This window comes from Mustela lutreola, chromosome 10, assembly GCF_030435805.1.
Source record: "Mustela lutreola isolate mMusLut2 chromosome 10, mMusLut2.pri, whole genome shotgun sequence".
NCBI lineage: Eukaryota > Metazoa > Chordata > Mammalia > Carnivora > Mustelidae > Mustela > Mustela lutreola.
Window position 1 is genome coordinate 35017590 of NC_081299.1, and position 12250 is coordinate 35029839.

At 35.7% G+C, this 12250-nt stretch overlaps 1 protein-coding gene across 1 annotated transcript in view; it reads right to left on the bottom strand.

Annotated features, from left to right (window-relative positions):
- ZSWIM5 (zinc finger SWIM-type containing 5) overlaps window positions 1-12250 on the bottom strand; it is a 221294-nt gene that overhangs the window by 14809 nt on the left and 194235 nt on the right. The window contains exons 10-11 of the mRNA XM_059135338.1: window positions 12098-12233; window positions 10936-11093 (exon numbers count right to left, since the gene is read on the bottom strand). Coding sequence (XP_058991321.1) covers window positions 10936-11093; window positions 12098-12233 — 294 coding nt within the window. The remainder of the gene's footprint in view (window positions 1-10935; window positions 11094-12097; window positions 12234-12250) is intronic.

Below are 12250 nucleotides of genomic sequence, written 5' to 3' on the forward strand. Positions count from 1 at the left end.
AGCCACCCAGGCGCCCCTCTCTGAAGGACTTCTTGCAAAGAAGGTCTATCAGCAATAAACTTCTCAGTTTTTGTCTGAGAAAGTATTTCTCTTTTATTTCTGGAGGATAGTTTATTTGGATACAAAATTCTGTTTTTTTTTTTTTTTTTCAACACCTTACATATTTCACTTCATTCTCTTCTTGCTTACGTGGGTTTGTGAAGTGATGTAATTCTTATCCTTGTTTCTCTATAGGTAAGGTAGTTTTGTTCTCTGGCTTCTTTCAAGATTTCTTGGTCTTTGGTTTTCTGCAGTTTGAGTATGATGTTTAGGAGAAAATTGTTTGGTGTTCATACTTGGTTTTCTCTGAGCTTCCTGGATCTGTGTTCTGGTGTCTGTCACTAACTGGAAAATTCTGAGCCATTATTACTTCAAATATTTCTTTTGCTCCTTTAGTTCTTCTCCTAGTATTCCCATCATGTATATGTTGGGTATCTTTTCTTTTTTCTTTCTTTCTTTTTTTTTTAGATTTTATTTATTTATCAGAGAGAGTGGGCGAGAGAGCAAGCACAGGCAGACATAATGGCAGGCAGAGGCAGAGGGAGAAGCAGGCTCCCGGTCGAGCAAGGAGCCCGATGCGGGACTCGATCCCAGGACGTTGGGATCATGACCTGAGCCAAAGGCAGCTGCTTAACCAACTGAGCCACCCAGGCGTCCCTCTTTTTTTTTTTTTTTAAAGATTTTATTTATTTATTTGACAGAGAGAGATCACAAGTAGGCAGAGAGGCAGGCAGAGAGAGAGGAGGAAGCAGGCTCCCTGCTGAGCAGAGAGCCCGATGCGGGACCCTGAGATCATGACCCCAGCCGAAGGCAGCAGCTTAACCCACTGAGCCACCCAGGCGCCCCGGGTATCTTTTCTAATTGTCCTACAGTTCTCAGATATTCTATTCTTAGGTACCCCATCCCATCATTTTAAAAAATCTTTGCATTTTGATTTAAGCAGTTTCTATTGACATTTATAATTTAAGAATTTGGAAATATTCACATGGTTCAATGTTAAAATGACACAAAAGGTAAATAATTAAAAGTTCTTTCTTCCCCTCACCTCTGATGCTCATTCACCTACTTCTAACCCTATATGCAGTCAATATTATGAGTTCTTGAATTACCTTCCAGAATACTCTACGGATAATAAGAAAATACATTATCTAGTTCCTCTCCTTAAAAACAAACAAACAAACAAAAAACCCCACAAATGGTAGCCTAGTATACAAAGATTTGCATGTTTCCCCCCACCCTCCACATATCAACATATCTTGGAGATTCTTCCACATCAGTATATAAAGCTCTTCTTTCCTATTAAATGGCTGCATAATATTCCATTTATGGATGTACAGATTCACAACTCCTTATTCAAAACCCTTTGAATGTGTTTTGGAATTCAGAATTTTTTTTACAGAAAGATAATTTATGTATGCATTATACATAATCTTTGCAGTGGGCTTGGGGCAAGATCCCATAATTAAACACACTGTGAATGAATAAATATTCACACTAGTTGGGATGAAGAGCAAAATAAGTATTGCTATTTATCAATAACAGCTTTAAACTGAGAAATGAAATGGTGTGATATAGACCATAAATACTTGGTATTCTTTATTTCTAAGAAAACATTCAATAAAACCTAAAACCTAAAACCAAACTAAATATTTCTACATACACATGCCTAAATATTTGCTACATTTGGTTTCTCGAGGATCTTGGACAAAAGGTTTCATCAGGTTTGTTATTATTGTCACCAAAGATTAGAATTAGGTATTTAATGATGGGCCAGGAATGGGGTTCTTTAATGATAAAGCAATACTACACTATAATAGATGTCCTTTAAAAATGTGTAGTTCTAGGGTAATGTATCTAATATGGTTTTCTAGATAAGCAGTCTGCTTAATTAAGTAAGCAGATTTAAGATCTTCACTGCTAAATGCATATTATTCAAGGCCAAGTAAATGCTCATACATTTCCCCCGTATTACCTATGGAGATTTTTTCCATCTGTTATATCTCACTACTACTAGTCTCATGCTTCTTTGGATTAACACCATTTTAGCAATTTTTCTATCTTGCAAGAAATGTACAATAGGCACATACTTTATTCAGTATTTTTTTGATATCTGATTGCTCTATCTCAGTGATTCTACAACCTTAGTGAACATAAAAGTCATCTTGAGAATTTGTTTAAATATAGATTTTTGGGCTTCACCCACAGAGATTCTAATTCAGTAGGTCTGGGAATTCACATTTCTAACAAGCTTCCAGTTGTTATCAATGTTGTTTGTCCACTGACTACACTTTCAGTAGCAAAGTTCTGACTTATTTAGATTTCTAGTCAATAAAATTCTAGTGTCTACTTTTTTGTTGACTTCATGGTAGGTAGAAGCTTCTTCATCATAGATATTCAGATATTTTATACTATGATGCTTCTTAAATTTCCACAGCCAATTCTGATATTTTATACTCACCTTAAATATGTTCAGTCCTTCATGACATAGTCTAGCTTTTTTCATGACCAAAACCCAATCAGGGGCATAGTCACACTACTTCATTGTTGAATCTATACAATCATGGTCATTTCAGCATCTTCATTTTTCCCCCTCTGAAATCTGTTCTTCATTAGTTCTGGTCAAATTGGTGAAACTTCAACACTATATTTTTCAAGTCATATGTTGTGTTAATTCTCACACCCTATTCTTTAGTAAGATGCCTCACAGACATACCTGGTTAAGCTTCTACACTAACTCTATGTTCTGTGCTACTGAAAATGATGGATGCTTCCATTTCTTCTTATTCTTATCTTCAATTTTCTGGACATTTTTACAGGACAATTAAACTCAAATGGACAAAATGACAACAACACAAACAAAGAAGGCAACACATTACTGGTGAACAGCAAAGATATATGTGACTAAGAGTGCTGAGGAACAACTAATGCCTAATGTCAGTGGAGGTGAGGTTTTGCTGTGAATCTTAAAAAAAGTTTGGATTTTCAAAGTTTTTCAGATTTTGGAATTCCATGTTAGAGATTTTGGACATAATATACTTAATCAGCCTCCTATTGATGAATACTTAGAATATTTCAAATATTTCACAATTAAAAACAACACTGGACCAAATAACCTAGTGCAAACATCATTTCACGTTTGGGTATAAATACATTTGTAAGATAAAATCCTGGAAATGAATTGCACAAAGGATATGGGCACTGTAATTTTCATATATATGCCAAATTGCCCTCCACAAAGGATTACCAATCTATATTCCCAGTCCACACCTTTGCAAACACAATGTTTTATCAAAATGTTTTCTTTTATTTTGAAATAATTTCAAGCTTACAGAAATGTTTCAAGAATAGTACAGAGAGATCTTTTCTTACCCCTGAAGAATTCAAAAGTAATGATACCCTATCACTCCTGAATAGTCTACACTTCTGGCAAGCAAGGAAACTCTTCTACATACCCATAATACAACCATCAAAATAAGGAAATTAATATTGATATATTACTACCATCTACCACAGATCCTATTCAAGTTTCACCAATTGTTCCAATAATGTACTTTATAGCAAAGAGATTTCAAACAAGATCATATGTTGTATTTAATTTTTCCTATCTCTTTAGTCTTTGTCATTTTGGAAAAATTCTTCAGTCTTCCCTTGACATTAATGACCTTGACACTCTGCAGATTAAATTAGTTATTTTGTAAGTATGCCCTTCAATCTGGGTATGTCTGATGTTTCCTGAAGTTCTTATAGCTTCCTAACTGGTGATATATAATTTTGACTTGACCCATTTCTGATGGTCTTAACTGTGATCATTTGATTAAAGTGATGTCTGCCAACTTTCTCTACTGTAAAGTTACACATTATCCCTTTGTGATTGACAAGTATTTTGTGGAAACATACTTTGAGATAATGTAAATATCCTTAATCAAATGTTCACCCACTAGTTTTAGCATCCATTGATGTTTCTAGGCTGAACTAAGTATTATATATAAATACAGTCTCTCTCTCTCTCCCCCTCTAAATGCTATATTCTCATTTCATCATTCTTTCCACAATCATCAGCTGGCATTCTACTCTATTCTTATTTGCTCAAACCAGTATAAAACTCATGGATAAAACTATTTTATTCAATGAGTTATAATAAGTTGTCATCATTACTTAACTATGCATTTATTTATAGCTTTATTGAGGTATAACTGACATATAATCATCACATATTTTAAAATGTAAAACTTGATAAATTTTGACATATGTATACCCCCAAGAAACTATCACTACAGTCAAGATAATGAACATACACATCACCCCCAAAGTTTCCTTGTCACCTTTGGTGATCCCTTTTTCCCTTCCAACATAGCTTGCCCCAGCTCCCATTCCTGTGAGACTCCTGATCTTCTTTCTGTCACTATTGTGTGCATTTTCTAGAATTTTATATAAATGGAATAAAACAATATGTAGTTTTTACTTTGGTCTAGCTCCTTTCACTTAGCAATAATTATTTTGAGATTCACCCATGTTGTAGTGTGTATCAACTTTTATTCCTTTTCATTTGAATATTTGTAGTATTCCACCGTATGGTTATATCACAGTTTGTTTATCTGTTCACCTATGGATGTGTATTTGGATTGTTTCCAGTTACTGGTTATTAAAAGGAAAGCTGCCATGAACATTCATATTAAATAATTTGTACAGATATGTACTTTCCTTTCTTTGCATAATATCTAGGAATGCAATGGCTGGACTGTATGTATAAGAGTTCATTTAACTTTTAGGAAATTATGAAATGGTTTCTCAAAGTGGTTTTGCCACTTAAGTTCCTGCAAGTTAGTATATGAAGGCTCCACTTGCTCCACATCCTTGCTAGTCCTTGCTATAGGTTTTTGTTTTTTGTTTTTATTTAGCCATTTTCTTATTGTGATTCTATTGCATTTCCCTAAGAACTAACAATATTGAACATTTTTTCATGTGTTTATTTTCCATCAGAGTATCTTCTTTGGCAGAGTATCTCTTCATATCTTTGCTCATTTAAAAAGTGGGTTATTCATTTTCTTATTACGGAGTTTTGAGAATTCTTTACATATTCTGGAGGCAAGTCTTTTTTTTCTTTTTTTTTTTTAAAGATTTTGTTTATTTATTTGACAGACAGAGATCACAAGTAGGCAGAGAGGCAAGCAGAGAGAGAGGAGGAAGCAGGCTCCCTGCTGAGCAGAGAGCCTGATGCGGGGCTCGATCCCAGGACCCTGAGACCATGACCTGAGCCGAAGGCGAGGCTTAACCCACTGAGCCACCCAGGCGCCCCTGGAGGCAAGTCTTTTATGAGATATATGATTTGTAAATATTTCTCCCATCTGTGGCTTATCTTTTCTTTCTCAATAGAGACTTCATAAAGCAAAAGTTCTTAATTTTGGTTAAGTCCAATTTATCAATTTTTTCTTTTATGGATTGTACTTTTAATGTTTTATCTCCAAAATCTTTGCTTACCAAAAAAGGAAAATGATTTTCCTAATATTTTCTTCTAAAAGTTTTATAGTTTTAGTTTTTTACATTTAGATCCTTGATCCATCATAAGTTAATTTTTGTATATGTTGTAATATCTGTTGAAAAGACCATCATTTTTCTCAACAGAATTGGCTTTGCCCTTTATTGAAAAAACCTGACCACATATATATGAGTCTACTTTGGGACTATCCTTTTTCATTGATTTGTTGTCTAGCTTAACACCAATAATCCTATTTTGAATACTACAGCTTTATAATAAGTCTTGAAATCAGGTAGTGTTAGTCTTAATACTTTTATTTTTCTTTTGAGAAGTTGTTTTTATTTTTTATTTTTTTATTTTTTAAATTTTTTTTAGATTTTTTAATTTATTTCAGAGAGAGAGATCACAAGTAGGCAGAGAGACAGGCAGAGAGAGAGAGAGGAGGAAGCAGTCTCCCCGCTGAGCAGAGAGCCCGATGCGGGGCTCGATCCCAGGACCCTGGGATCATGACCTGAGCCGAAGGCAGAAGCTTTAAGCCACTGAGCCACCCAGGCGCCCCTGAGAAGTTGTTTTTGGCTATTCTAGGTCCTCTGCATTTTCATACAAATTTTACAATCGGATAGCCAGTATCTATCCCAAAGGCTGTTGGGATTTTGACTGGAATTGCATTGAATCTATACATCAATTTGTAAAAAAATCAACATTTAATAATGTTGAGTCTTCTAATCCATTAAATGTAGTATGTCTTTCCATTTACTTAGGTCTTCTTTCATTTCTCTCAGCAGTATTTTATGATTTTCATTGTATAGGTTTTAGACATCTTTTGTCAAGTTTATTTTCAAGTATTTCATATTTTCTTTACACTATTTTAATAGTAATTTTTAAAATTTCAATTTCTGATTGTTCATTGCTGGCATATTGATTTCTATATATTGATCTTGTATCCTGCAACCTTGCTAAATTCATTATTAATTCTAATAGCTTCTTAGAGATTTCATAGGATTTTTCTACATAGATGAGCATGTCATCTGAGAATAAAGACAGTTTTACTTCTTCCTTTTCTTTTTACAAAATATTTTATTTTAAAGTAATAACTACACCCAATGTGGGGCTTGAACCCACAACCCAGAGATCAAGAATAGCATGCTCCATCAACTGAGCCAGCCAGGCACCCCTACTTCTTCCTTTCTAATCTGGGTATCTTTTATTATTATCTTTTATTGTCTTATTGTACTGGATAGAACCACCAGTTTGATATTGAATGAACAATATCTTTGCCTTGTTCCTGATGTTAGGAAGAAAGGATTCAATCATTTACCATTAAGTATAAGAGTAGTTGTATCTTAGATATCCTTTATCATGTTGAGGAAGTTTATTTCTTTTCCTAGTTTAAGAGTTTTTAATGTTCTTATTAGGGATTAATGTTAGATTTTTAAAAATCCTTTTTCTGTATTATTAAAATGATAAAATAACCCATGGGTTTTCGTTTTTACTCTATTAGTACGGTGAATCACAATGATTGATTTTTGAATATTAAACTAACCTTACATTCTTGAGATAAATCCTACTTTGTTGTGATGTTTTATCTTTTTAAAATATATTATTGGATTAAGCTGTAACATTTTTATTAAGAATTTTTATACCTGGGGTCGCCTGGGTGGCTCAGTGGGTTAAGCCTCTGCCTTCAGCTCAGGTCATGTTCCCAGGGTCCTGGGATGGAGTACCGCATCAGGCTCTCTGCTCAGCGGGGAGCCTGCTTCCCTCTCTCTCTCTTTACCTGCCTCTCTGCCTACTTGTTATCTGTTTGTCAAATAAATAAATAAAATCTTAAAAAAAAAAAAAAAGAATTTTTATACCTGGGGTGCCTGAGTAGCTCAGTGGGCTAAAGCCTCTACCTTCGGCTCAGGTCATGGTCTCAGGGTCCTGGGATCGAGCCCCACATCTGGCTCTCTGCTCAGCGGGAGCCTGCTTCCTCCTCTCTCCCTGCCTGCCTCTCTGACTACTTGTAATCTCTATCAAATAAATAAATAAAATCTCAAAAAAAAAAAAAAAAGAATTTTTATACCTATGACCATAAGGATATTATTAGTTTGTAGTCTTCTTAGGATTTTTGACTGGTTTTGGTATCAGAGTAATGTTGGCTTCATAGATTTAGCTGGGAAATATTTCCTCCTCTTCAATTTTCTGGAAAAGTTTGTATGGAATTGTTATGTTTTCCTTAAATAGTTGGTAGAAGTTACCAGTGAAACCATATAGGCCTGGATTTTTTTTTGTAGAAAGGTTTTTAACTACAATTCAGTTCTTTTTGATGTTCAATTCTATTTATTATTTTTGTGATAAAATATATATAACATAAAATTCACCATTCTAACCATTTAAGGGTACAATTCAATGACATTAAATCCATTCACAATGTTGTACATTATGGCCACTATGCATTTCCAGAACTTTGATCATCCCAAATAGAAACTCTGTACTCATTAAATAATAACTAACTTCCCCAGGCTCTGTGTCCTACTTTCTGTCTCTATGAATTTCTCCTCTGTTTTGCTTTCTGTCCCTTTGAATTTATGATATTAACTGTGGCCACTTTACTCAAGTGATGTCTACCAGGTTGCTCTATAGTAGACTTGTACTTTTTTTCCTTTGTGATTGATTAAGTGCTTTGTAGAGAGATACTTTGGGACTACATAGATATCCCCTTCCTAATAAAATGCCCTCTAGTTTAGCAACCACTGATGTTTCCCTGCTGTGGCAGTTCTAGGTACCTCATATAAGCAGAATCATATAATATTTCTCCTTTTGTGTCTGTTTTATTTCACTTAGCATGTTTTCAAGGCTCATCCATGTTGTAGTATGTATCAGAATTCTATTCTTTTTTATTGCCAAATTAATATTCCATTGAATGCATAGATCACATTTTGTTTATCTCTCCATCTGTTTATAGATGCATTTCCAACTTTTTGCTACTGTGAATAATGCTGCCATGAACACTGATGTACAAGTATCCGAGTCCAAGTTTTTGTTTCTTTTGGGTATATACCTAGATCATCTTTATTCTTTTTTTTTTTTTTTAAGATTTTTTTTTTAAATTTATTTGACAGACAGATCACAAGTAGGCAGAGAGGCAGGCAGAGAGAGAGAGAAGAGAAGGAGGCAGGCTCCCTGCTGAGCAGAGAGCCCAATGTGAGGCTCCATCCCAGGACCCTGGGATCATGACCTGAGCCGAAGGCAGAGGCTTTAACCACTGAGCCACCCAGGTGCCCCGATCATCTTTATTCTTGAGTGAGCTTTGGTAGTTTGTATATTTCAAGAAATTAGTCCACTTCATTTCTGTTGTTTAATTTATTGACATAAAATTGTTCACAATATTCCTTTATTATCATTTTTATGTCTTTAGAATTTGTTGTGATGTCACCTTTCTCATTCTTGGGATTGGTGATTTTTTTGTCTTCTTTTTTTCTTGATCAGTCTGAATAGAGATTTCAATTTTACTCTTCTTTTCAATTTTTTTTTTAAAGATTTTATTTATTTATTTGACAGAGAGAGATCACAAGTAGGCAGAGAGGCAGGCAGAGAGAGAGAGAGGAGGAAACCGGCTCCCTGCTGAGCAGAGAGCCCAATGCGGGACTCGATCCCAGGACCCTGAGATCATGACCTGAGCCGAAGGCAGCGGCCTAACCCACTGAGCCACCCAGGCGCCCTACTCTTCTTTTCAAACAGTGTTTTGTTTCATTGATTTTTATCTACTGTTTTTTTTTTCTATATTCTGTTTATTGATTTATGCTCTTATCTTTATTATTTCCTTTCCTTTGCTTTGAATTTCATTTCATCTTCTTTTTCTGGTTTCCGGTTAAGGTGGAAACAGAAATCATTGATCCGAAACATTTCTTCTTTTCAGATACAGCAGTTAATGCTAAAAATTTCCTTCTAAGTAAAGCTTTAGCTATATTCCAAAAACTATAATATGCTTTTCTTTCATTTTCCTTCAGTTTAAACATTTTCTAATCTTGGGTTTTTTCCCTTGGTCCAGTGAGTTATATGAAAGTATGTGGTATAATTCCCCCCAATTTGGTGGATCTTCCAGATATCTTTTTATTGTTGACTTCTAATTCAATTAAGGTTGTCTGAAAACGTTTATTTCACCTTTGTTTTTGAAAGATATTTTCAATGGTGTAGAATTCTAGGTTGACGGTTTTTTAAAAGTACTTTATAGAATTTCCTCCACTTTTTTTCTGGTTTATACTGTTTCAAGTGAGAAACTTGCTCTCACATTTAATCTTTTGTATATAATATGTCTTTTTTCTCTAATTACTTTTAAGTAAGATTTTCTCTTTTAATACTGGTTTTAAACAATTTGATTATGATGCCCCTTGATAAAGTTTTCTTTGGGTTTCTAGTGCTTGAGGTTAATTGAACGTCCTAGATCTGTAGTCATCTGATCCTGCTTGGAATCTGATACTCCATGCCACACCACTGCCAACATCACCCCCACATGGATGCCTATTAATAAGTTTATTGATTTTTGCCTATAAGATTGGTGAATAATGTTATCTCAGGGTAATTTTAATTTGCATTTCTCAAGGAAGTCCAGGTATTTAATTGTTCAAAAGTTATTCATATCTTCTTTTCTGTGAACTGTCCAATCATATCCTTTGACTGTCTGATCATATCCTTTGTTCAAGTTTTGTGTTGGTGTATTGATCATTTTCATATTTATTTATCTGTATCTTTTACCTTTTCCATAATGAACATATATTTTTTGGGCAATAAGACACAACCTGAAATTATTTTTTAATAAAAAGTACCTTAAAATATCCATAGTTTCCTAGTATCAGAAAAATATTTGCAACCCACACAAGCTAGTATTTCATTATAGCTTCTCAGGGGCTTGTTTTCATTTCTTTTTGTGGTGAAACCTACCTAGCTAACAGGGAGGTAGTATGTGAGTTTGAAAATGTGAGAGTCCATCTTAGCTGCCTTCGGACAAGGAGCCCTGGAAATATCACAGACTCTCATATCTATAGAGATTTATAATTCTTAGTCATGACTTCACTGGATCTTCCAACGGCCCTGGGGAGGCTGATAGGTTCACTGACAATGAATCCCATTTTATAGATTTTGAACCTGAGGCTTGCAAAGACGAAGTGACTACATCATATGGAAGGTTAAATTTAGAAGTTATCTTAAAGATGATTTCATTCTACATACTCGGCATCCCACAATTAGTAACAAAGGCAAAACTCTGTCTTGGACCTGGGTGCTCATTCTAATGACAGCAATCAAAGTGGGGATCCCTATCACTCTAAGAAGTCAAGAATAGCTTTTCTTCTTTAGGAGACCACAGACCAAGTGCTTGATAGACCATGAATGGGCCAGCATAGTGGGGGTGCTGGAGCCTAAGTTCTATCTATGCTCACCTTTGGCAGCGGTCAACATGGTGGAGGCCAGTTCACATTGCTGTGATTCCAAGTGTCCAAGCGTGAACCAGCGAGGATAACGGCTGGGCACCACAGACACCACATGGTGAGGGTGAGAAGTGTCGCCTGTAGAAGTTGAGTTTTCTAGAACAGGTAACCTAGAAGACCCAGGGAGAGTCATCAGCCACCATCCAGACCCTTTACATTCTGAGCCACCTTAGAGAAGTTTGTTCTTTGCTGGGGAAGAACTGTGCAAGAAAGGGTTAACTAAGAGCTTTAAAGATTGTTTCTCTGTTTTTTAATGTAGGCTCCATGCTCAGGATGGAGCCTAATGCAGGGCTTGGATTCATGACCCTGAGATCAAGATCTGAGCTGAGATCAAGAATTGGACACCTAACTGACTGAGGAACCTAGGCACCCTGAGCCTTAAAGGTTTTAAAACTTAGAATACTATACTGTATGTGAGGTGAATGTCTGGGTACTTGTAGAACTCAAGCTGAATACTTTTTACTGCAAATAGATTTGAAAGGCAGTTCAAAAGCCCTACAATTATTTTTTAAAGTATAAGAAACATATGCTAAGGAATCCTCTGCAGTCTTTTTCTGGTTGAAGTGAAGAGCTCTCTCAGCCTTCTGATCTAACTAAAATTCTTCTGTATGGTCTACTGCATCCTAGAAGTCCACCTGCCTAAGGATCCTATTCTAGTTTGAAAACAAGATCCTCATAGCTTATTGTTCTCAAGTTCTGGTATAGAAAGACTTATTTTTATTTCTTCTAGATGCATCTGGTGACCTCTGCCTAGGAGCCATGACTCATTTGAGCTACAAAAGGGCTCAAACCCATTCTCATGCTGCCTAATGGGCCCCAGAGACAAAGATACTCAGGTCTTGGGTGCTCCATATCTACTAAAAACTTAGGGGCTTTTTCAGGTGACCCACCAGGAGTACAACCAGGGAGCCAAGTGAGTCACCAGCAAGTCATTCCAGACAGGAATCCTAGATAATAGGAATATGCCTGAGTAATTTTAGGGTGTGCTTGGTCCAGTATTTTCAGGTCTAATAGAAGAGACAAAGAGGGAAAGAGAAGAAAGTGAGATAAAGAAAAAGAGCAGTGGAGATTTCTACTTTGATGGAAGCAGCTAGGCTGGGAAAGGGCTACCCACCTCATGGCACGTAAGGCTAATTTATAGGACAGGTCTGGATCATGAGGCAGCAGAGCTGAGAACAAATACTTGGCAAAGGTATGCATGGGAACACTCTCTCGGTGAATGACTTCTCCTAGACCACTGAAGGGGCCTCCTGCAGGAAGAAGATAG